The sequence below is a fragment of the Cebidichthys violaceus genome, unplaced genomic scaffold (assembly GCF_023349555.1).
Source record: "Cebidichthys violaceus isolate CVI_PGR_0920_01 unplaced genomic scaffold, fCebVio1.0.p SCAF_1, whole genome shotgun sequence".
NCBI classification, from domain to species: domain Eukaryota; kingdom Metazoa; phylum Chordata; class Actinopteri; order Perciformes; family Stichaeidae; genus Cebidichthys; species Cebidichthys violaceus.
The window spans coordinates 18,543,454-18,568,918 of NW_027176262.1; the positions used below are offsets into that span (position 1 = coordinate 18,543,454).

Sequence of the window (25,465 nt, forward strand, 5' to 3'; positions counted from 1 at the left end):
TACTTTTCGTCTTATAGTTGTGTTGTGCGGCGTGTACGCTCCTCACACAGCGGCTGACATTAAAGGGGCTACTATCAAAACTCAAGAGCAAATCTATGATGGAGGGATTGCCTCCACACGGCTCTCAACATGGCGACGGCTGAGCTGGCAGCTAGAAGCTAATGGTGCCGACATCGCAAACACTGCAAACAACGGCAATAGTGCTGACAGAGCTAAAAGCGTTAGCCTGAGGGGGAATCGGCGCAACGGCTATCTGCCGTATGAGAGCAGAGCAGATAACCAATGGGGCACTTGGTGTACTAAAAGGCACATGTGATGTAAACAAAGCACAGAGAAGCTCGTGTTGAGAAAGTGGTACACACTTTGACATCCCATGTGTACACATTGGCGTATTCAATGTCTTTAGGGTTCTTTAGTGGCTAAACTGTGGTACCCAAAAAAAAGGATGGGACTTATGGAGGTTGGCTCCATGGATTTATATTTGTATATATATACACATACACACACAAATATATATATATACACACAGACTGTCCACTGACATAATGACAACCACTTTACGGGGACTGCTACAAGACACTGTGGCATAGATTGCTCTGCAACCTGTTACCCAGTGTTCCCCCAGGCATGAGAGCAATTACCCATCATCCCCCGGGGCATCTTACACCATCTCCAGGCAGGTTGTCTCTCCAGAAATGTGCAACCTGCCATTTATGTCACTACACAAGCCAGGGCATCATGGAAACACCTGCATGTAAACTAGCAGAGTCAATTTGAATCTTTAACCTTTATTTATTCAAGGAGGGTTTGCATGCTTGTTGTTTCTTTTTGACATAGCAGAGTGTTTTACTTACCAACTTTTCCCGCTGTTGTTTACAGCTGATTAGAGCAGTGCCCTCCCTGCTACATATTTATGGTTACTTGACTTCACACCCAGCCACCTCAATCATCGTGTGTGTTCTCTGTTGTGCTTTGTGCAACTTCACATCATTGAAAGCTCAGCTATGCAAATTCCAATGAGGTTGTTTGTATTTGCAGTGCATCCACGCTGAGGTTTTACAGTTTGTTACTTCTGTTTGATAGCTGGTAACATGTTGTGTAATTACAACATTACTTCTTGTTGCATGGAGGACTTTTTGTCTCTCTGGTTTTACTGTTAATGTATTGAAGTGCACAAAGAACGTGAACTATTGAGACAAATATATTATATATATATAATATTATATAATATAAGTATTATAGAACCTGGCAGTGGGATGTTTGGCTAAAAAACAACCCAAAATGCGATTGTACTCTAGCTTGTTGCTTGGATTACACTGATGGAAATCACAGGTTTTAGTAAATTAAGTCTTTAAAATATTATTTTTACTCAAATATCAAAATGTAAAAAGGATCTGATGAAATGTTTTGCACAACAGCCTTCACCAACATCACCTTCATCAGAGTGGAACATGATGGTTCTGCTTTCTTTAATAGAACTAGACTTCCTATTATTATTTCAAATTAAATGAACAAAAAAAGAATCAATACAAAGTAAGCCAAGCTTGACATTATTCAACCACATTTTCTTTTTATCACAAAAGAAGACCAAAACATGTGACTGAATTTGGTTGTTGAATTTGACAATTGTACTGCAAGTCAAATGGAGCAATTATATCTAAAACTGAAGAGAATCAAACTCCCCTTACAGATGCTATGCCCCTTAAAGTGTTCGGAGGAAGAATTGTGACCCCGAGTTTTCATTCACTTAAGCAGACGTGAATTGTTCATGCCTCCGACTTTGTGAAGCAAAGGTCGAACATATGAAGGTTTCCAGGGAAGGCAAGGCACTCAGCTACATGATGGACAAAATAAAACTGCAGAGGGAAAGATTGGGGATTTGAGAATAACATTTCTTACATTTGTACTCACAGTATGAAACTAGAAAAGTGCACTCAGTGGAGTGCAGATCTCCCTCTCCCAAACAAAGAAGAGTTGAACCTCCCTCAGCTGTCCCTGCCCTCTTACAGTCAAGATGGCGGCGAAGACAGCAAGAAAATGAGGATTTATTCATCTCGTATTGTGTCTAACTTCAGCGGATCATAACATACTGGCTACAGAATTAATCTGCTCGAGTTTAAAACTTTTCTATGGATGTCAGTTAATGAGCCACGACAAAGACCAAAATGTGGAGAAATGCCTTTTGCTACTGAAGCAGTTGATCGCTTGCGGTCCGACCGGCCCGATTAAGAGGAGTTAGCGGTCAATGGCGGTATTAAACAGTCAACCTATTTTACAAAAAGACAGGCCTTGAGCATACGGCCATACATGAGCACAGACATATTTGGCTTGTGAGACTAGCTGAGGACGGACATAAACCGTCCGTCCTCGGCTAGTCTCACATCAGCCAAATATTTCTGTGCTCGTGTGTGTCGTCTGTAATAATAATAATAATAATAGTTTATGTGCCTTACCTGTAATCACGTTATTGATAAATAACATTAATACACATCCTCTATATTGTATCAACTATTCTACACTGTAAAGAGAGAAAAGAATTTGCCTCAATCACAAATACTTTTAACTTACTGCCGATTCACATTTCTAAACTGCAACAGGAGCAACAAATTACATCAAAGTAAACATTAAAAGCAATACTGGGAGCTGCTGTACAGTTGTATCTCTTCAGAACTTCACCTCTGTCTCATCCTTGTTCAATTACAGCTCTTCCGTTGGCCTCTAAGTGCAGCCGAGAAAGCTTTCGCCACAATTACAGTAGTCTTAAAATGTCAACTTCCCACTTTGTTGGAAAGTGGAGGAAAGGAAAGGAAAAAAAAAAAGACAATACAATGACTTCCTGAAATACAGTGTGACGGTGCCTTAATACACTGGTGTGTGTGTGTGTGTGTGTGTGTGTGTGCTGAATATGAAATTCACAAATGACAAAGCAGATTAATCCACATACATTTATTACAGTGATGGATCCCCACACCTGCTGTTCCTCCCAACAGGGAGTCGAAACCAATAAAAACAGACTTAAACATTCACATTTGATTTAGACTCAAATAAAAAAAGAAGTTTAAGGATTTTTACATCTGAATTCACTAAAATATCAGTAAATGATGCTTTTCTTCATACTCATGGAGTCTGATCCTGTAGATCAGACAGCAGACAATTGGGAGTTGGATGACGATTTCAAATGTGCAGTACGTTGAGTTTATTCATATTTGTGCCCAAGAGCTGGGAGATGATACGAGACTTGACATTACCTGAGAATACGCTGATCTCAATTTTGTGTTCAGGGATGAATTTTGATTCATTCTTTCTCAAACTGCAATAAAAAAACTGTAATAAAATATGATCCCTTCTAGTGGCTTTACCTACTTAATTTTTATTATTTTTTTTAAATGTCATCCTTCGGTAGTATAGCTCAAATACGGCAAAACCGGTAACAGTCATATTCAAAATGTTCTCATATTTTATGATATCAAGTTATTAAAAAAAACTATATTATGATTATTCTTTTTAAAAAACATTGTCCACTTTTTCCACTTGTCTACAGCAAACATGTCAGAATGACAGAACTATCAGTAAAAAGCTGCGATACAGTCAACCATCCCGGCTCAGAGCGCTGAAACCAAGCAAAGCCGACACTGCTGGGAATGTGCAATAGTGCAAAAAATAAAAAATAAAAATAGCACAAAGAGAGCGATAAGAAGCCGGACCCTCCCAGCGGAAGCCTTTCTTTCACCACCCAAGTAAATACAACCTAATGAGTAGCAGGACGGCTGTCTGAGAGAGCGTCGCTCCCACAGACGACATGTGGAGAAGAGCTACTCCTTATATGCTAATCGTGTCAGCTGCCTAACTCCAACCTTGATTATTAAGAAAAAAATGTCAGACATGACGATGATGAAAACCATATTGCTGCTAGATGGTTCTACGGATCAAAGCCGTTGACATTTATAATAATGAGTATCAAAGATCTAGGTGCATATAGGAAGCAAGAGAAGCCCTTAAAGTGAATGTGAAGGGGAATGTCTAAAACATATGTTTAAAGCAATTGATTCGGACAGTTTTTGGCTGATCAAGCCAATAAAACGACAGATCCAAATTGAAGAAAAATTAAAAGAAGGACAAAGAGTTTGAGTGAGAATGAGGGCAGCTAAGAACAGTAAAAAAAATAAAAACTCAACGAGGATAAACATTGAACCCTACTTTGTAAATTTCTTCTTTTTTTTTTTTGCTTTAGAGATTAGTCCCCGTCCTATTCATCCTTTCTCTCTCATCAATCAGCATCCTGAAATGTCTTTGGTTTTGTGGCGCCGTTGGAAGCGCTTGTCGACGGGGTCGAAGCCTTGCTCGCTGGCTCCGAACAGAGCCCAGCCGGGAGTCTTGGCCATGTAGTCCAGGGCCGAGAAGCCGCGCTGTCCCCCGCTGTCCCCTTGAACCTGGACCAGCTCCTGGAAGCGCTCGTAGTCGATCCACGTCCACCACTCGCCATCCACCTTGAACTGAAAGTGCATAAAAAGAAGGGGGGGGGACAAACAAGGTGATGGAAAATGAGCGAGCAGCGGCCATCCGAGTAGTGTTCATGGATCTGTACGTGGAAACCTGCAACCTTTTTAAAGCATTTTAAGACATTTGTAATGATAACTGGACAGATCTGTCCTTTAAAAACACATAAGCAATCCAACTGGATGTCCCAGTAATGGAACACAGAGTAACCGAATGGAAAGACTTCACCGCTGCTGTTAGCCTTTGTAACATCAACAAATATTTCAGCACCGATGCTGCAACAGACGTGCTTCTATTCTATTCTATTCTATTCGGAAGTATCGCATTAGAAAAGCTGTATGGAGAACGCAATAACAAATCTGTTTTAATTAAGGCCCTTGGACGCAGACTGTCATACACCCGCTGCAGTGAAATGAGATTTTCTAAAGGGACTCTGGTGCTCCTAAGCACTAACACTTTCATCCACAAGGACCGCCAACATCCACACATAATTAAAGTTCCTCATAGTAGCTTTAATCTGAAAAACGTTTGAAGGACCTGCACAAAAACTGCAAATCAAAAGCAAATAAAGAATATACAGGGTTTTCTTATCCAGCACATTTATACAAATGAATGCAAAGCAATATGCTCAGATACAGAGGGAGAAATAAATGGACAATCGCTGAGGGAAGTGTCGCTTGTGTAGCAAAGTGTTCATAATCTAAAGACGTGATCAAAGAGACCCACAGAGCTTCTCGCTCTTCAATCTGCAGCTTGCTGTTAGTTAAGTCTTTAAATTGTTGCGGATTCACCAATTCCACGTCCTCTCTTCTCCTCAGATCTCTCCTATCAATCACTGCTACGCCTTCACCCGACTCGCCATCCATCTCGCTAAAGAGGAAAAAAAAGGGAAATAAATGGACAGAAGGAGGCAAAAAGTGAGTGTGCATGCGAGTGAGTGAGTGAGTGAGTGAGTGAGTGAGTGAGTGAGTGAGTGAGTGAGTGAGAGACCAGCTTGAGCTTTTGACTGTGACGGAAACACAGAAATTATTCTGCCTCTCTAATCCTGCTTGTGCTCCCAAACCAGCAAACAGGGGTGGAGAGCATGACCTCTACTTTCCCAGCATGCAACTGCGCTCTCCAGTCGATACTTGTTGTCTGCAGAGATGGGAAAGAGTGATAAGAAACGGAGAGCAAGCAAAGTCGGCATTACATACAAAACAACTTTCTCCTCTGAAGTCAGGCGCCTTCTGTGGCGACGTGTAGCAAATTCTCATCTTTTAAAACGGTCCTTGATGACTTTAATCGCCCAGGCATTTTGTTTAAATAATTTGTGACTGGGTGCAAAATGGTGCCGGGTCGTCTCTTTGGGACGACTGTTGTGCTTTTAGCTCTCAGCGTTTAGCATTTTAAAAGGTTGGTGGCTGCTCTGGCCCGGACCCCCGTGTGTGCACCACGGCTTCCCTAAGCCAAACTGTAATTCACACGACGGGAGGGGAAAAAGAGCGTCAACGTTACATCACTGACGTTCTCAGAAAAGCAGCAGCTCAAAAATGACTGTAGTCATGAAGGACTCGCATTTATTTGCAGAGCGAAAGACTTTTCCTCTCGGAGATGGCGGCCCGCTGAGGGAGTCAAGGAGTTGAGCGTTTTTGAGCACTAGCCATTTTGCGACCGTTAAGAGAGCAGCGACCCACTGCATTACTGATGAGGCCTGAGAAAGATGGGGGGGGGGGGGGGGGGGGGGGGGGGGGGGTAATGATTCTAGTAATGAGAAAGGAAGATATTTGTTTGGCCGGCATCTTGGCAAACAATTTCGGTCTCTAGGCAACAAAGCGAAGCTGTGCCGTCTGGGATGAGAACACGGCGGCCTGTTGTTTTCACTCACGGAGCCGATCACCGATGACGGCTTCTCCTCCGAGCGCCGCGGGAGGCGCCCGCATGTATGTGCATCGGTCAATGAGCTGTGCAGTACTTTCACACACATTCAGAGAAGTAATGGAAGGCCATCACGTCTCATCTCAGTCTGCTACACTGCGGAGATTTGTTCTGTAAATTACATTTTCCATGCGGTCATTGGAGAAATTGTTTTTCTTTTTAGTGATGGCCGACCCCGTCTGTTTTTTTGTTTTTTTTGCATACAGTCTTCAAATAATTTCAGACTGCGACCCAAATTATTTGTCAATGTCCTCTTCTCGTCTCTAAGCAGGGACACATATTTTGTGTTGCTGAAGCAGCCACTAACAAACAAAACGCTGCCTTCCTGCCATGTTGTACAGAACAAGCCTTTCACTTAATGCCATCAAGTTGTTATTACGAGTCAGGGCAGAATTTCTGCTACAATATCTCCCATGTGGTGAAAAATACTACAGACCTGTCAGCAAAGTGGTGATGAAACAATTGATTCCACCAACTGAGAAAGATCTATACACACAGTGTATCTGGTTACACTTGTAACCAGATCTCAGAAGGATCATCTCTGAGAGGCTTGTGACTGTGGCGTTTCAATAACAGCCTACCCAGAGAGAAAAAAAAGGGGCAGAGACGAATGGAAGAGGACGGAGAATAAGGACGAGGAAAGGAGAGACGAACGAAGGGGAGATGAAAGAGAGAAAAGACTGGCAGAGAAAGTAGAACGAGGGGCGAGAGAGGTAGAGAAATGCCCATCAACGAGAAGATCCCTAACGATGATGAAGTGTCAGTGCAGGGAGGATCTATCACTGCTTGCTGCTAAAGAGTGATCTCACACACACGCTCACACACACACACACACACACACACACACACACACACACACACCTCTGATGTCTTTTAAGGGACGACATCAAACAGTGATATCGTCCAACTGGAGCTAGAAGATCTGAGGACTGTGCAATAAGCGTGCACACACACACACACACACACACACACACACACACACACACACACACACACACACACACACACACACACACACACACACACACACACACACACACACGAACCCAGTGTGCTTTCCTGTGATGCATTATAAACTCTGCTGTTATGTAAGTTACATAAAAAAAACTAGGAGGACTTCATATTCTGGATTCTCTTCCTGCTGAGACTGTGTTGCACGAAGAGACATTCAGGACGTCGAAGACACTCAACAGAAAAACATCAGACCCTCCGTTCGCAGGAGGAAGCTAAAAATGCCTCCAGTTCCCAAACTGCTGGATTATTGATGACCGCCCAAAAGTGAAGAGTAAGTCAACGTAAGTTGTCAAACTAAAGAAAAAAATTAAAGTCGTCAGTATCTGTCTTAACCAAGACAGCACGACGGCGTGTTAGGGCCATTGTAGGTAAAACATACAGATACATCACAAAGCCAGGGGAGAGTTATGAAATTGCAATCATTTTCTGAGTTTAAAGTCATACATTTAGGTGAAAAAAAAAGATATTCTCTAAGATTATAAAGTCATACATTTGCCAGAAATAACTCAGAAATTCTCTGAGAATCTGAATACTTGAGGTGCTATGAAAAAAACACTGCATACCTCTCAACTGATCAGTATAAATGCTTGTTTTTTCTGTCTGACAGATGTCCTCAAATCAAATGTATCTTTTTCAGGAATTATTTATTTGATTGTTTTCAAAGACTAAAAACATGTCCCTCACAATGTAGTGGTATTTTCTTTCTTTTTGTTGTATGTTTTATTAGGGACAAACGTTATATATTTCTGGTGACTATAATCAAATGAATGTTATTTCAATAGATATAGGTATTCAATAGGTATTTTGTATACAGTATACCCTTTATTAACACCTTATGAAAGACGGACTTAGTCACGTGTAGCCTTTCGATACCGTCGCTACCTCTGTTGCTCGCTCCCCTTCTCAGCTGTAAGTGGGCCGTAACATCAATGAAGAGTCAATGTAGGCGTGGGCTGATTTGACCGCAGAGATGCGAGTGACGGCTGGCTCCACCGCAGTGCGATGAGGTTGATCCAACCTTGCAATCTAAAGTGAGGTTTTTTTCCTCTTAAATTAGTGACTTTAATCATTAGAGGACAGAGTTTTTCACTCGGAACATTAACAATAAGTTTTACAAATAAGTGTGAGAACACCTTTGTCCCACTCAGAAACACACAACTGCATCCACACCCTGATAACTTGTTGCAGTGCAAGCTCCTCTAAAAAGCCCTAAAAAACATGCAGTGAGTGCAAAACGCTGTTCCTTCTCCTCACGGTGGCTCAGCCAGAGCTGTTAGTGAACGGGCAGAGAGATGCTGCTTCAGAGCAGCCAGCACTAACACTGCGATCTGCGTGACTGAAAGCAGGAAGTGGAGAGATGTGAAGAGAATGAGAGCGTGTATTAAGAAACGGTGACAGTTGAAGGCGAGGAGGTGCAAATGAATTGAGGCGTCTTAAGCTGCTGCAAAAATGGTCCCTGTTGTATTGGTGTTGGTGAGAGAATGATAGAGGGACGAAAAAGGAGACAGAAGAGGAAAGAAGAGAGGGGTGAAAAGAGAAAGGTGGAATCAATTCTGTGAATTATTGATCGAGTGTCCTTGCCGGTGTGTGAGGAATAAAGTGAACAACTGTATGTTTAACACCTCTTTTGTCTCAGGCAAATGTGTGTGCGTGTGTGTGTGTGTGTGTGTGTGTGTTTTCAAGAAGGTAATGACAGTGACGATGATGATGTTTGCGTTAATACACGGCGCCTACATGTCAGTTCATCTGTGTAACCAGGGGCCTCATTGCAGAAGCCTCCTACACTTGAAATCCTATCTTATCTCAGTTTTGGGTGAGTTTTTGGTATTACAGAAAACATGTTTCCTAACTTCGTTCATGAAAATATAATCCCATCTCATTTTAAGATGGTAATTAACGATTACAGAACCGCCCTAGTTAGGAATCATAAAGATGGCAGCAGCACTGTTGGTAGGTCCGTATGCCAATGACAGAAATATAACGATTGAAAGGCTCAAACTGTATAGTGACGCTTTAAATTTCCTGGAACATGTATTAATGGGTATACTGTGTGTGTGTGTGTGTGTGTGTGTGTGTGTGTGTGTGTGTGTGTGTGTGTGTGTGTGTGTGTGTGTATATATATATATATATATATATATATATATATATATATATATATATATATATATATATATATATATATATATATATATATATATATATATATATATATATATATATATATATATATACACACACACACACACACACACACACATTAATATATATTAATATGTGTATATATATATATATACATATATATATATACACACACACACACACACACACACACACACACACACACACACACACACACACACACACACACACACACACACTATATCCACTGCCACAGTGATTGTCCATCTCGAGAGTAGCCTACCGATAAGACACAGGCAGTCTCGTGTCCATTCCAAACACAGAAACAGGACAAGTGCTGAGTGAAGAATCAAGTTCACAGTTATGGTAAAGATTTAAGATAGATATGATCAATTCTTTAGAACTTGGATTTTTACATTGTTTGATCTCACAGACGTTCAACAGTTGAGTCCAGTTAGGGTAATATTGCTGTTTGACAAAACTTCAGACGGCACCAAATACATAAAGAAGGTCTGTCATAAAAAAGACATTTAATCGTTTCTGATTCGGACACTTCAAACTATTGTGTCTCTGACCTCAAATCACACAAATGTAGGCTCCTCTATGCGATCTCCTTTTGATAACTAATGGAATAACTAATGTATTCTTTTTTCACTTCCATTCACTGAGCAAACCCTGAAACCGCTTGGAGCCGTTTCTTGTGATTTTTTTGCTTCTCAGAAAAGTAACTCTTGCAGCATTTAACACAAACACGTAAAATAAGCTTCGACACTGTGTGGTAGAAAACTAAACAACAAACATTATGTGGCTTCTTTCTCTCTCCTGTTATCCCTCCAGGCACTGGAGGACCCAGAAAGAGAGGAAGAGTGTTTGATAAAAACAAAGGAGGATTAGGAGTACACTAAACTTAGGTTACACATCAAGCACAATGTTCATGTGTGTGTGTGTGTGTGTGTGTGATAGAGAGGTGCTGCTGTTAAGAGAGCTCCAACATGGCAACTAATCATCATTCATTCATTATTGATTGATAGTTGTCCTGGCATACTGGCATGTCATGGATACTTTCTGGGGCGAGTGAGCCGCTGTCAGAATAAACCGCTCTGATAGTTGCATATTTCTAAAGGAAAGCAGAGGGGAGACTAAATTAGATAAAAAAAATTAAATAAGGCATGAAAAAAAACACCAATTTAAAAGAAACTAGGAACTGCAGTGAGTTTCTGTCTGGAAAGCCTTTCCGAAAAAAAAAGGAGATGAAGGATGTGTGCGTTTGTGTCTGAAAAGAGCTGCCGCAGAATAAAAACCGATGCAAAGCGGATCATCACATTAGTCATTATTATGTGTGAGGACGCTCACGCAGTATCCACCGTCTGAGACCACTGACTGTGAAATGTGTGCAAAAACAGTAAGGTGCACCAAATACTGTCAGCAAAGTGAGTGTACAGTCTACACTAACTTCTAAAATAATAATAACTTACAGAAACGGTCAGTCCTGCTGTGCGTTTAGCTCACTAACTTTAGGACTCACGATGTTCGATTGGTTCAGAGTGCAGATACGGAGCTCTCTTACCTTGGTGTGCGCGATGAGCAAACAGTTGGAGTGCTCGTGTTCGCAGGCGATCTCGTACTGAGGCAGCATGTCGGCCAGCTGCTGGACGAAGGCGACCACTTCCTGGTGCCAGGGGACGTTGGCCATGGTCAGGCTGCTGGCGGAGCTTTCCCCGCAGTACGTCACTCCCTGCACACACATGAGCACGAGGTCAGGGACAGAAAAGAAGCACAGAAGAGACCAAAGGGGCTTTGCAGTTCACTCACCCGCGGAAAAGAGCAACTCTGCAAGTAACAGGCCTGACCTGTACTGGACTTTTAGGCCTGATGAGAATATATATATAATACATATATAACATATAGAATATCACTTCTACGTGAGGGATAATTTAAAGGTTCACTTTTAGTATCAAAGATAACGGTAACCTTAATAGTGCATTTGAAACATCAAATCTAATAATATACAGATACATTACAAACAAACTCATGAACTCATGAAGATACAAAAAGATGTAACTTCTTTGTGCTTCTATTGGGTTATATATATATATATATATATATATATATATATATATATATATATATATATATATATAACAATAGGAGCACAATATAGTCTTGGGTGTATGACTGACTAAAAGGCTTCACACAGCAGCAGCTTGAGAGTTGACATATATCGTCCCATTCAGCGGGTGTGAGAAATGGAGTAGGAAGCGGTAAACCATCTGGCCTCGGCCATGGAAATCAATCAGGCTGGACGCTGAGCGCTTTCTGATCAATAGCGGCTGTGCTGTGGTTACAAGCCATGAGGAGGGAGCGAGGCACTGAGAAGGAGAACAGCAGCTCCCCATGGCAGAGACAAACTATTGACGAGTTGTGGGCGGAGAGCAGAAAGGTGTGAGGGAGCCGTGAGAAGGGGAGGGGGGGGGGGGGGGGGGTCTTTGATGCCCGCTATGAACTGAAGGACTCTGCAGGAGGCTCCACACCAGTACCCTGTGATATCCAAGGATTCAGAGGTTCAAGGATCATTTATTGTCATTATGCAACACAGGGATGCATAACGGTATTCAGTTGTAGCCCATTTGTAACACAACAAACTCAGGACAAACAGCAGTACATTCATGTAGTGCTTTCTTTTTATTGGCATCATAAGGAATGTAAGCAGCAGCAACACAAACTATTATCTGGGCGGATGATATGGCCGACATCTGCACATTCAAAATTCAACACGGCGAAAACTTTGTCCGTCAGCTTTAACTGTGTTTGAGCTCCAAGCATCATGATGTAAACACAGAGTCCACCTCCTCTCGTCCCACCGGAGTCCTGATCTCCATCCTGCTGTCCGCCCGTCAAGTGCAGCTTGATCCTGGACCACGATGGATCCAGGTCTCTGTGAAGACGTGGGCTCAACAGTCACCGACATCCCGCTGCATTCATCCATCTTATTTTTCTTCGACTGGCCATCAGCAGCATGTACATGCACCCCCGTTGCCATATCAGATTACTCATGACTCGTTTCCCAAATCTGGGCTATGATATAAATTTAAGTCCCTAAAAAAAAAAAAAAATCATATTTAAGCCGGACGGACCTTTAATTGCGCAAAAATAATATTGTAGAGGGGGCAGATGCATCTGATGCTTGAAATCAGTCAAAGTTGTTTTAGTCACTTAAACATTTGTTACCAAGCCTTTATGTTTATACACACAAATGTGCACGTGCACGTGCACACACACACACCACCTGTGTGTCAGCGTGCTCTAATGGAGCCAAGGCAGCAGCTGCTACAGTGCTACCGTAATTCTCTGAAGTGTTGTCCAGAAAACACTGTCTGATCCTCACCCAGTAGAAGAAAAACAAGAGGAGTGAGTGAGTGAGTGAGTGAGTGAGTGAGTGAGTGAGTGAGTGTGCGAAAATGTTTGTGAGCATGTTAACGATGAAGCATTTAGCCATTCTCCATTCTGTCTTTCCGGTTACTGTATAATCTCTAAAAAGAAAAAAAACAGCAGCAAACTAAACCTTTGTGCAGTGGACGTAGAGAAACCTATATAAGCCCATTGCTCCAGTGAGCATTCATAATCAACCTCTGCTGCACAGCTTTACGCCCCACGTACTCTATCATATTACAGTCTTGCGTTGAAATAATCTTTGGTGAAAACCAATGAAAGACCTGAGGTTACAAGCCCCATTAGCCAGACTTTTACTGAGATACAGTCATAACTGGGTAGTTGCTGTTACTGGGAGCAGTTATAATTTGAATGAAGTGGTGCTAAAATATGAAAATATAAATAGCATTAAACCATACACAAAGAAACATTAAGTTCTGCTTTATTACTTAGTCGTCATTGCATATCTTATTTATTTACATGCATCTTTTTTTGATGTTGTTAAAACTGTTTTACGAGGCTATGAAAAGAGGATCCTGCAGCACTATTCTGGCAAATAATCTCTATTCACTCTGAGAAGTTGAACTGTTCTGAACACTGAAAAAATGTAACGACCAGGGAAGATGAAAAACCAGATGTTTCACCAGATATCAAAACTCCAACAATCTGATTGCTGAGGCTGGTGTCCTAAATCACATAATAGACTTTATACCCATGAAAGAAGGGGTTTGTCTGAGGAAACGAGAAAAACTCACTCCTCCTTTCGCCTATGTGCTCGTTTTCCTCTGTGGCAGATCACACAAAAAGACATTCTTACAACTTCCTTCCATTGGCCCGGCCACTTCACATCTATTTGACCCGTCCACTCGGTGGCTTAAGGGGATCTCTGCATCCAGTCGTGAACTGCGGCCGTTTGTTCAGTAATTTCACCACATACCTCTTTGAGGGAGCTGCTTGTGAATTCACCGCGCAGCAGAAAACTTAACAGAAAGTGAATCGCACCTTTAGGGGGTTGAGAGTCAGAGAGAAAAAGGGTGCTGCTCGTGGAGGGGGGAGGGGGGGCAGGCCATGGGCGCTGGACAGAAATGATGAGGGACCTTGGTGTTATCAGCCTCGCCCGGAGGCCCCGCTGAATAAAAGATTAACTATCCGGGACTCGGTATACATCACCAGGAATGGGCCGGTCGTGAGGAGCGAGCGATAGGAACAGATCTCGGAGATATACGGAGGGAATGAATGAACTGTATCGTTGAGGACGTTGGGAGAGAAGGACGGAAAGAGTAAGAGCCTTTCACTTGTGCACACATAACCTACGTGTTTCGCCTTTAATGGAAGTTCTACAGGCTGATCGTCAAGGCCCCCCTCACTGTGCACAGAACAAAGCTGTGTGCGTTTGACCTAATTCATCTCTGTACATTTACAACTCTGCCCAACACCTTCTCCCTCTCTCCCCCTTGCGGTGATCCATTTCCTTGCTTGGCGAGTGAGGAGCCCGTGGCAGCTAAGTGGTATTGATGCAACACCGACATGATTAAGTACACATTGGACAACAACTGGACGGAGGACAGTAAATTGCGCAGGATGAATGTGTTCCAGCGCGTAAGATGACGGACTAATAATTAATGGGTCAATAACAAAAGGTTACTACTGCTGGTGACGGGGGACAAACGCATCCCCAAGCTATACATCATGTTTACAGACCAACACTTCATCTTGAAGAATACACGCACAACTCATGTCAATCTAATGTAGAGATAGAGATATTGAGGTATATATAGATTTATAGAGAGATTGTGATATAGATATAGAGATATATAGATAATATATATTGCACGCAACAGCGTGAATAATAACTGTCCCGTATGGGGGAACTGGGGACTCAGTTGCCTGTTTGGCTCATACAGTGCAGCTGGCAATAAATGATAGCTTCAACCCGTTTGTTTATCGGTTATCGTTGAAGCCCGGCGGCTTGTTAGGCACTTCAACCCCAGCATGCACAATAAAACTGCCGGTTAACAGTTAATGATCGGTTATCGAGGGGTCGGATGTCGATCAGACAACAAAAACAAAAAAATGAGCATCCCTAATAGAAAGAGAGCAATAGGTAGGTAGATACATTAAACCAACTGAACATTAAACCAACCTGAACCCGGGTCAGATATGACATGAATTCCACTCGTCTGCTTGCCACAAAATCAGCTGTTCCCTGGGCCTACGAGGGTTTAGTCCACATTTGCTAGAGATAGATAGATAGATATAGTCTGTGGATAGATGCAACACTTGGTTTTTTCTTTTATTTGTTACCCATCTGTCTATATAGTTAGGGAAAACCCACTCAACATTGTGAAAAAATGCTTCCAATGCCAAAAATAACTCCAAGAGTAAACTTAAATGACAATTAAGGCAATTGCTGAAAATAGACAATGTAATTTGTTGCCTTTTCAGATGCTTTTATTTTCGCACCAAACTATCATTTAAAATCCCTTGCTTTATGGCAGTGGGTATTAAATTTGACTTCATCTCCAGCTAAATTAAAACACAGCAGATGAGCGTTTAACTACACAAACAAAGGAGACCTCGTATCCTGTATTTTAGCTTTCCTACATTGAATTTGCATTTGGAATAACCTAAATATCAACCTACCTTGAGATTCATTTTTGTAACCTTCTTTCAAAGTCATGTCTGATAATGATTACCATCATGTGGCGTCTCTGAAGCAATTTGTTACCCTTGTTATATTGCATAGTTTACATAAACTTTATTATTGCTATCTAAGCCATACCACAGAGCTGACGCTGAAGCCCTGGTCTCCCATCAGTCAGGGTTAATTTGAGATAGAGCGACTCCCTCCATCATACTGCCACCAGTCCATCCGGGGACGCACTAATTACTGAGCTCATGATGCTGCGGTCGATAGCTCGCCTGAAGCTCAGCAGCCAGAGGGGTTCGTCTGTTCAGTAGAGAACCATACGCTGCTCATGGGCAGGAGGAAGGAGAGAGGAGGGGCCAGAGATATAAGAGACGTTTAGAGATGAAAGACAAGAGAGCGATGAGAAAGAGAGGGAGTGCCTGACAGCGACCTTTTATCTGTTGCCAGTGAGACTGATTAAGTAATTGATTGTCAGGATTAGAGGAAGATTTTACTCTGATTTTCACCGTCCTGAAGGTCAGACTTTGAGGAAATGAAACACTAAAAACAATTTATGAAGACAGGGAGATTAATCTTTACCAACTGCAGACCTGGGTTTTGGCCAAATGCCAGGCCAAAGGTGGGTATGAAATATGAAAATTAAAACACATTGCTGCACCATCGCCAAATGATCATTTGCGAGAGAGTAGCACTGAAACTGATGTTGACGCCATTAATCTCTTCATTTATTTTTTCGACTAATAGGTCTGTCTATTAAATGTCAGAAAATGGTTAATGGTTAATGGGCGGGTCTTCTTAGGTTTTATATAATTATGTGCTTCCCAGTGGTGTTCCTTATGTATTAAAATCGGAACATTCAAATTTTGGTGGACGTACATGTTTTAGCGTTAAAATGCTATTTTCCCCAAAGTGCTTCTAAAAACCTTTTCCCACATGACCTGATGTAGGTTTCTGCATGACGATACAAACATACATCCATATCCATAGTCATGTATTACGCACAGTAATTAAGATGGCGGTAGGCACGTTCACAGTTTAATGAAGCAGACAGAAGTCCTGGCACGGAAGCTAAGCAATTTACTGCTGTAGACACCTCGTTAGTTTGGATCCAAATGTCAAACAATAAACTAACCAATCGATCGATCGAGGCAGCGGCAGACGCTCAATGGAGTCATGTGGTTTTAAAGATGGCTATATAACAGCTAAAGTCTTCCAGACGTCTTCCGACGCTCTCTTTAAAGCCGTTAGACTCCATTGACAAAAACTGGAATTTCACCTTGCAGCACATGGGAGTAGACATACAACATCCTTTGAGTTATTTCCAAACTTAGCAGCTAATGTCCACTCAGCTAGAGCTAGCGTTCACATTAAACATAACCTCATTGATTAGCTTACCTTGGTAACCTACGGCACTGCTTTTTGCTAACGGCTGAGTGGGCGTGTCCATTTAGAAAACTCTGAAAATAAAGCAGGTTGACCCGCTCTAAGTTCTCAAATTGCTTTTGTGTAAACCTCAGAGATATTAACATCACAATGACATAAAAACAGGGAAGCAGCAAATCTTTACATTGGAGAAGATGGAACCAGAGAATGTTCAGCACTGATAAATGAGTTGCAATTAGTTGATTATCATAATTACTGAATCTATTGATGGACAACAGAGGTGTCTTCGTGTCGTTCATAGAGGGGGTTTTTGTGCATGTGTTTATGCTTATTGGTATTAGGGCTGCAACAACGAATCGATAAAATCGATTATTAAAAGCGTTGGCAACGAATTTCATTATCGATTCGTTGTGTCGCGTGATTATTACGCCACTCAATAAGTCACTGAGATGTTTGAGTATAAAAAAAAAAGTTGAGTTGAGCGCGGAGCGGAGCGGAGGTAGAGGAAAGACCATTGGAGAGACCCGCAACGTTGTTCTGAAACACATGGCGGAGGAAGAGAAATCAGTACGAGCTAAGTCATCCAAGGTGTGGCAGCATTTCACACTAAATAAATCGAAAAACTGTGTTAATTGCAAGATGTGCAAAAGCGACATGGCACGGCACGGGAGAACCACGGTGATGATTCAACACCTAAAACGTAAACATGTTGGAGTCCTTGAGGAGGAGGAAGAGTTCAACAGCAGGTTAGTCACTACAGAATCCTACTGTTGTTCCGTTTTGAAGTGAGGAACGTAACGTCCCTCCAGTAGCTCTCCTGGTGCTGCTGTTTACTCGTTATCCTGCTTTACAAGCATGACAAGTTAGCGTTAGCTCATTAATAACAGTAGTAAAGCAGGGGTGGTATAGTTTGCAAGACTAAAGACACGTTTTATTCACTCGCCTTTTCCCCGCCGATTCATTGATTAATCGAAAAAATAATCGACAGATTAATCGATTATTAAAATAATCGTTAGTTACAGCCCTAATTGGTATCCATCTTCATATCCTCCAGGACATAAGAAAAATGTCAAGGATTGATTTGTTCTGCTCTTGTTCTTTCTTTGATCAGGCACTGCTTCCTTTTTTTTTTTTTTTTACACAAAAAGGGGAAAATGTGAGTACAGCTTAATAATGTTAACGTCTCAGTTCCTGTGAAAAGTCTGTGTGCACTCCGCACAGACACATTTGATGGGTATCTCTGATTGCCTGTCCAATCCAATGCTCCATGCTGTCTTGTTAGTGCTGTGCTCTCTGATATAACAAAATGCCACGTGGATCAATAGACACTCTTACGAGAAATCTTTAATAGAAAAGCCAGCGAAGACTCAGGGGACAACTTAGATTCAGAAGTGTGGGTTTTTTTCCCCACCCATTAACATCACATCATAAATCCCGTCATTAAGCGGAGACTTTCTTTGAGCAAGTTGTTGATTATTTAAGTAGCAATAAAGCAGACCATGTAAGTAGGAAAGATTAGCTTAATCTAGAGGAAAGAAGGAGTTGGAGATCCTTTAGTTGCCACACAGCTGGTTGAAATCATTTTTGAGCAGATTGCATAAAAAATTGCTTTGACATTTACAACACATGACAAACTTGAGTTCAAGAGCAGATTTAAACGCAGTGAAGAGGATGGGAAGAAGCAGAGAGAGAAGGATTGGGGGAAGTAAATGGAAATGAGCTGAACATGGGTGCATCACTACACCACAGACATGTGAGGCAGTCGATGCTAGATACGAGATTCTCTGCTCATGTGGACATGACTCCACTATTTCTTTACCATGGTGGCAACCTCCGGTTCTGCCCAGTGAAGCTAATGCGGCAGTGTCTTAAAACTTGCATTCTCTTTTTTTTTTATTGCAAAAATAAGTCAGATTGTATAGAAGTCTATGAGAAAATGACTCTACTTCTCACCTGATTTATTCCCTCAGTAAACATTGTAAACATGAGTTTATGGTCTCAATCTCTAGTTTCAAGTCTTCTTCAAATGATGGTCCATTTAGAGACAAATAGATGATGAAGAGGAGAATGTTTTAAGGCGGGCTTACTGTGAGTGACAGGTCGCTGCCGCTACCAGAGCCGTATCCCGTGTCACTACGACACTCCTCCGCATTCCAAAAATGGTCACTTCCGTTCATCGGTTGCAGAAAAAACATCATGCCGACGGCCGTAATCCAAGATGGTGACGGTGAAATCACCGAAATCATCGAGGCTTCATAACGGCAGATCACAAACCAACAGGTGACGTCACGATGACTACGTCCACTTCTTATATACAGTCCTTGGTCTTTACATAGCAAAATAGTTGTTTGATGTTATATTAATGCTCTGGATATTCTTTAAAGGGTTACTTCGGTAGCTTGCAAGCATTTTTTTCCCATGTTTTTGTGTCCCAGCGAACGCTGCAATCGGCCACCGGGTTAACTCCTCCCTCTCGATGTGTGTCCAGTAAAAGTGCTTGTTTTTGACAGACTGAAATTGTTATTATATGCGAGCTGATTTCACCTTGAGCGAGACACACAATAACAAACAGACTGGATCAAGTAAAAGCCGGATCACTCAATATCGGACCAATTTCAAAAATGGTTGTCTCCATTAGTTTCTTAGACACAAAAACACGAGAAAAATGTACATTAATAAGAAACTCTCTAAGAGAAACTCTTTGGAGACAGTGAACTGGATGTACTTGAGGACCAGCGAGGACGTATTCCTCCATCTGCTGAATGTGTGAATCTGAAGTCTTACATACTGGACAATTTGTAAAGCTTTGTATACTTGTCTCCAGACTGACAATTCAGAGAGCCTGGCTGCATCCTGCTGTCCCCTAGCAGTGCTGTAAATGAGTGACTACAGTTTGAAAAGCGACTCACACAGCGCGATGACGGAGGTTGAATTAGCGTGTCGGACTGACAACCTCAAAAAACAATAAGGCATGCTTTTAAAGTTGTATCTTAATTGACTCTCACAACTACTCATTGCAGCGTTATCGACAAAGAGATGAGAGGAACGCGGCGCGTCACCGCACACGCAAGAGGAACTAGGGCGCAAGATTGATGGGAGGAGCTTGTTAGTTTTAATATGGGAACATCCTGCCAGGCCAGCAAGATTCCCAAAAACACTTCATTAGTGGGGAAAATGACACACACACACACACACACACACACACACACACACACACACACACACACACACACACACACACACACACACACACACACACACACACACACACACACACTTTTTTTTCCTGCCGGTTGGCCCTTTAGAAAGTTGAGTTTTGTTTCCACACCGCATGTTTCAACCCTCCGACTGCAGAGGAGCCCCTCATTACAGCGCCGGCTCCCTCGTCTCATTACTGTGAGTAGAAAACCTGTATACTGCTGCAGTTTTCTGACAGTGCTGACAGTCTAATACTTTTTTTGTAGTAAATGTGAATATAAATGTTGGTACGAACGTGTGGCTGTGCGTCTCTTTTTTGCACTATGATCAACTGTTTGATGTGTTTGAGCACTCGGGTCCTGTTCCATAAAGCAAGTTCACCGAAAAAGCCGGGCTCATTTTGGTTAGTCTGACTCATTATCAGTCGATTCGGTTCCATAAAACAAATTCAAGATAGTTCAAGCTCAGTTACTATGGTAACTTATGCTGGGACACTAACCTGGTCAGGGACGGGCTAACTGTCCAGAGTTCCTGATCTACTTTATGAGTGAGGCTTAATTTCTATGTATTCTTGTATACAATATTGTAATAACCAGCAGGTTTCATGGTAATACTAACCGTTTGAATTAATTATGCGCAACATTTTATTAGTTGAAATATTTTATTACATTTTAGCCCGTTTAGACCCCCCCACACATTCCAATTGACATAACTTTTCTTGGATCTCTAGATCTAGGATTGCTGTTATCTGATTTGGATTTCTAATAGCCAATCACAATGTCCCACATCATCTAAACTGGACTGTTGCTCTGCACTGCTTGAGAATAGCATACACACTCAAGTATCTTGACTACTTAAACCTGACTCGAGTTAGTCTGATGGTGTGAACTTTAACTGGCCTTTATGGAACCACTTTAGCCCCGCCTCCTTTGCTAGGCTCATCCAAGTCAGGCTTTGGATTTGAAGCCCCACTTTTCTTAACTTACTTAATATGAAATTAACCAAATTAAGAATGCATTTTCAATCTCGATGAAATATACAAACCCAAGCTGCACAATCTTCCAAATGGTTTGTTTAAATTACATACAAATATTTTGAAATGTGGAGCTACATCACAGATACATAGGGATTGACAACCATAAATCATAAAGGTAAATATGCCAGATTTGTTGCAAAAACTGATACATTTTCCAATGTTAAGCCATCCGCTTTTTGTTCAGATTAAAGATGAAGTAAACCCCGCTCTGATCCTTTAAAAAACAAAAAGTAAATCGGTATGAACTGTGAGCTCAAGCTTGACGTGTGTTTTATCTTCACTGGTCTGCCGTTTTGTTTACTGCAACGCTGGCTCACTGATGATCTGCAGATAGTGCTAAAGTGTCTAGTGTGAACAGTTAAATCAATAGGCTGCAAGAGGCAACAACTTTATTACCTACAGTCTTGTATGCACCTGCACGTTCTCAACAAAATAAGTTGAGCCATAACTAATTCTGGTGTGCTGTTATTTCTGCAGCATCAGCAGCATGATGCAACACCAGAGGAAAGGAAGGTAGACAGGGAGAGCACATTAACAAGTTGTTCCTGCTGCTTCAGAGAAGAAAATCTGTCTCCTGATTAAATGCATATTTTCAATGAAATATGAATGTGTAATTACATTTCATCATTATTCTCTCTCAGAGATGACACTTCAAAAGCAGATATCAATGTTGTGCATCAAGACAGCAAAACTGTTCTACTGTCTTTATAAGACTATCAACAGTTTTACTTTGCTCAGCGTATGATCTATTATCTACTGATTATGCCCAAAGAGCATAACTTAGTAAATATGGGCCGATATAGAAGCTTACACAAGTGTGATCAGGGAAAAAAGAAAAATGTAAATGAGTGGAGAAACATAAAGGCAAGCTCTTCCATAAATGGTGTATGATTCATCATTTGGAATCTGCTCCTCTCTGTTAAGGTGTCTGTGAGTAAAACAATTAACACAGAAAAACAATGCTTCCACTTGCTGCTGGATAAGAGCGTTTGCTCTGGGCAGTACCCAGGTGTGAATCTGTGCATCTGTGAAAGAAACCATTCAGCTCAGTGATCTGAGCCTGCAAACGTGAAGGTCAAAGGAAGAAAGAACTGCGATCTCTGGGAGCAGTGGGATCCCAGCGGAGAGTGAGGGAACTTGGTTACCGGGTAGTGCAGGGAATTTAAGATGCGAGGAGGTATTCCTGCATGAGAGCTCCGTGTGGGTAGAGGTGCTTCATGAATGCTAACTGTCTGTGGGAAGCCTTCCACCTGTTCTTCTCCCTTTATGGCAGGGCCTTTAGGATGAGGGACGCGTATAATGGAACACACCACAAGGGGAGTGCGTGTGTGGTTTTTTTCTTACCAATACCTGAACTTGAAATATACATAAAATATAAATTTCCAGTGTAAAACTTTGACAAATTTCTGACATTTTGCAAGCCACGGCTAACTTTAGACCGTCTGCTAGGACCTGCCTGATCGCTACTGCGCATGTGCAACGTAAGCTTACAAGCGAGCCGTCTCGCTTCTTTCTCATCTCTGTTGAGAGTCGCACATGCTCAGTAGCGAGTCGGGCAGGACGTAGGGACACATGCTGTTATTGTTTTAGTGTAGCGTGAATGAGCAGAGAAATGAAGAGGATAACATGATATAGGATCGGTGCATAGACTCGCATACTCACAGATACCTGATCAAGCATTTTGGGCTATATCGGAGGCCTTTCTGATACTGGTATCGGAACAACTCTTTTGGGGGGCGAGGCAGGATGAGAATGAGCAGATTATCTGTTCAAACCAATTATCTCGCACCCCCGCAGTGGAATGAAAATAGAAATCAACTGAATCTCAGCCTAAGTTGACTTCAAAGGTCAGGGCTCCCTCTTATCTCTGCTATCTGAGGTGGAGACCATTAATTGTGCTGGCCTAATTCAGAGTGTAGGCACTGTTTCAAAGGAACAGAGGATAAACTGCACCAGACAGCACATTCACAATACAGTTTACAGTGAGGAGGTAGAATATATTATCAAAACAAAGAACAAAAGTTCCTAGTTTGATTATTTTTGTTTTATGCTCAAAGAAAAGATGAACTTAAAAGGGGAAGAAGTGTAATAATACAGAACAGCACCCTAAACAAAGGGTTACAAAGGGCTTTAAAATAATGGGGGAAAGTTCAGATACCACCAGATGTAGCAGCTATAGAGGAAGACACGCACTGCCGAGTCCCTTAATGTCCACAGCTCATTTGGACAAGCTCATTAAAAATGTATAAAAAACATGCTGGACCCAGCACAAAGAAATAAATAAATAATCATACTACAGCATGAAGTATGATTACTTCAGCTGCTGTACCACCAGACTTCAAAACAGCTTCTTTCCTCCGGCTGCTGAACTCATCCTCCACCCTCCACATATAACAAAGGTTTTCTGATGCAGCAAAATAGGACTACACTCTGAATTCCGTTGTGCAACCGTGTTGTACGATGACAAAATAAACAACCTTGTATGGGGAGAGCTGTGACTAGATAGAAACAATGAAATCATAACGCAGCAGTCACACCAGACACTGTCGTTTATTTTCAGATTTGAAGCAGCTACACAACTAAGTCAGGTCAAGTCTCAGAGTCGATATTGTGTTCTGATAAGATAGGATGAGACGATGTTACTGTCGAACCCTCTCACCGCAGGGTTCCCGCTCTATAGAGATCCAGTTCCAGGACATTTCAGTGATGATCCAGCTAGTATGACAGACCATTGTGCCATAAACTAATGAATCCCTTTTTTCTATGAATTCTATTTACAATTGCTACCTGAACACAAACAACACATGGGCAAAATTGGAAGCTCCTATTCAGTTAAGCTTTGTTTATACTCGAGCGTGGCTCCGTAGGGCAAGCCTTGGCAGACTGCGCGTGAGCTACGAGCACAGACAAAGGTGTTTGTGCTCTATGCGCCGTCGTTGCATTATAATTCGAGGCGCCAGAGGCCAAGAATCAGAAAGACAGCGAGTGTAACCGGCAAAACGCCATAAAACAACCTCCACGATGCCGAGGAGGGATTGTAATTATCTGTCAACTCATATCTCATATTCATGGACTACTTTATTGCCTTTATACAAGCCTTATACATGCATTATAAAGAAACAAAGGGTGAATATCCTGTAAACAATTTGATTGGGCTGCTAAATATTTACTCAGATGTCAATTTTGAGAAGACCTCCCGTTTCTAAAGCACCTAAAACACAATTTAGCCTTCTTTGAGTAATCCCTAGACATTATCATCAGTAAAATACTTGTGATAGTCACATCTGAACAAGCTCTGATACGCCAAGTTACAAAAATTCAGAGGTGCACAACAGAGTGCCGCGATCACTTGCCGTGCCTTCACGCTTGATGTGCAGGCCGTGATTACATCATTATCTGGTGCCAAGCCTCGAGCCGGAATCTCTACGGCGACCGTAAACTGTGCTTTAGTCACCAGTCGGGCTCTTGAAACGCTCAGAAGGCCACCACCAGCTGATCACCATCAGAGGGCACGCTGGCTAATAAGAGGTTATAGGTCTTTCATATAATTATGGGTCTGGCTATTTAAAGCCTTGAAGGCAAACTCTTTTTTTTTTTTTTTTTAAATCTATGCAAAAGTGAACTGGCAGCCAATACAGGGAGGAAAAAACTGGAGTTAAATGATCTTGTTTTCTTGAGCTGGTGAGAATTCTAGCGGCAGCATTTTGGACCGATTGAAAGCGATGGAGGCAAAATCTGGGTAATACCCGAATACATGGTGATACAGGAATCAAGACCAGCATGGACAGCCCATGGGTGTCATTACAGCAGTGTTGGTGTTTATTGGCACAGAATAACTGTAGCTGTTGTTCTGATCAGTGTCTTTTTATCTGCCAGGACATTTTCGCCTGAGGGCTACTAACTACTTACCCAACACAACAATGATCCCTCTGCAACGACGCTGAATATTCATGTCGGACCTTTTTCATCAAGTTAGTTCTGTCGCTAAACTAAAACTAAATCCCTCACCAACAAAGACAACCAGAAACTTACTCACACTCACAGAACACAGCATTTACTAGCAACGTCAATGATTCATAGAGTTAGACAAACATAAATTTGCTCACACGCTAAAGGGCCCTGAAGTTCTTAAATAAAAAAAACTTTGGATAACGAACAAAAGTCTTTTTGGCTCTTAGTGAGAGTACCCGTGATGTTTGATA

General features: G+C 41.8%; 1 protein-coding gene across 1 annotated transcript in view; it reads right to left on the reverse strand.

Annotated features, from left to right (window-relative positions):
* Positions 1 to 2,931: 2,931 nt before the first annotated feature.
* The window catches only part of tyw1 (tRNA-yW synthesizing protein 1 homolog (S. cerevisiae)), a 54,300-nt gene continuing 31,766 nt past the window's right edge, over positions 2,932 to 25,465 (reverse strand). The window contains exons 15-16 of the mRNA XM_068713303.1: positions 11,135 to 11,302; positions 2,932 to 4,493 (exon numbers count right to left, since the gene is read on the reverse strand). Coding sequence (XP_068569404.1) covers positions 4,272 to 4,493; positions 11,135 to 11,302 — 390 coding nt within the window. The 3' untranslated portion in view covers positions 2,932 to 4,271. The remainder of the gene's footprint in view (positions 4,494 to 11,134; positions 11,303 to 25,465) is intronic.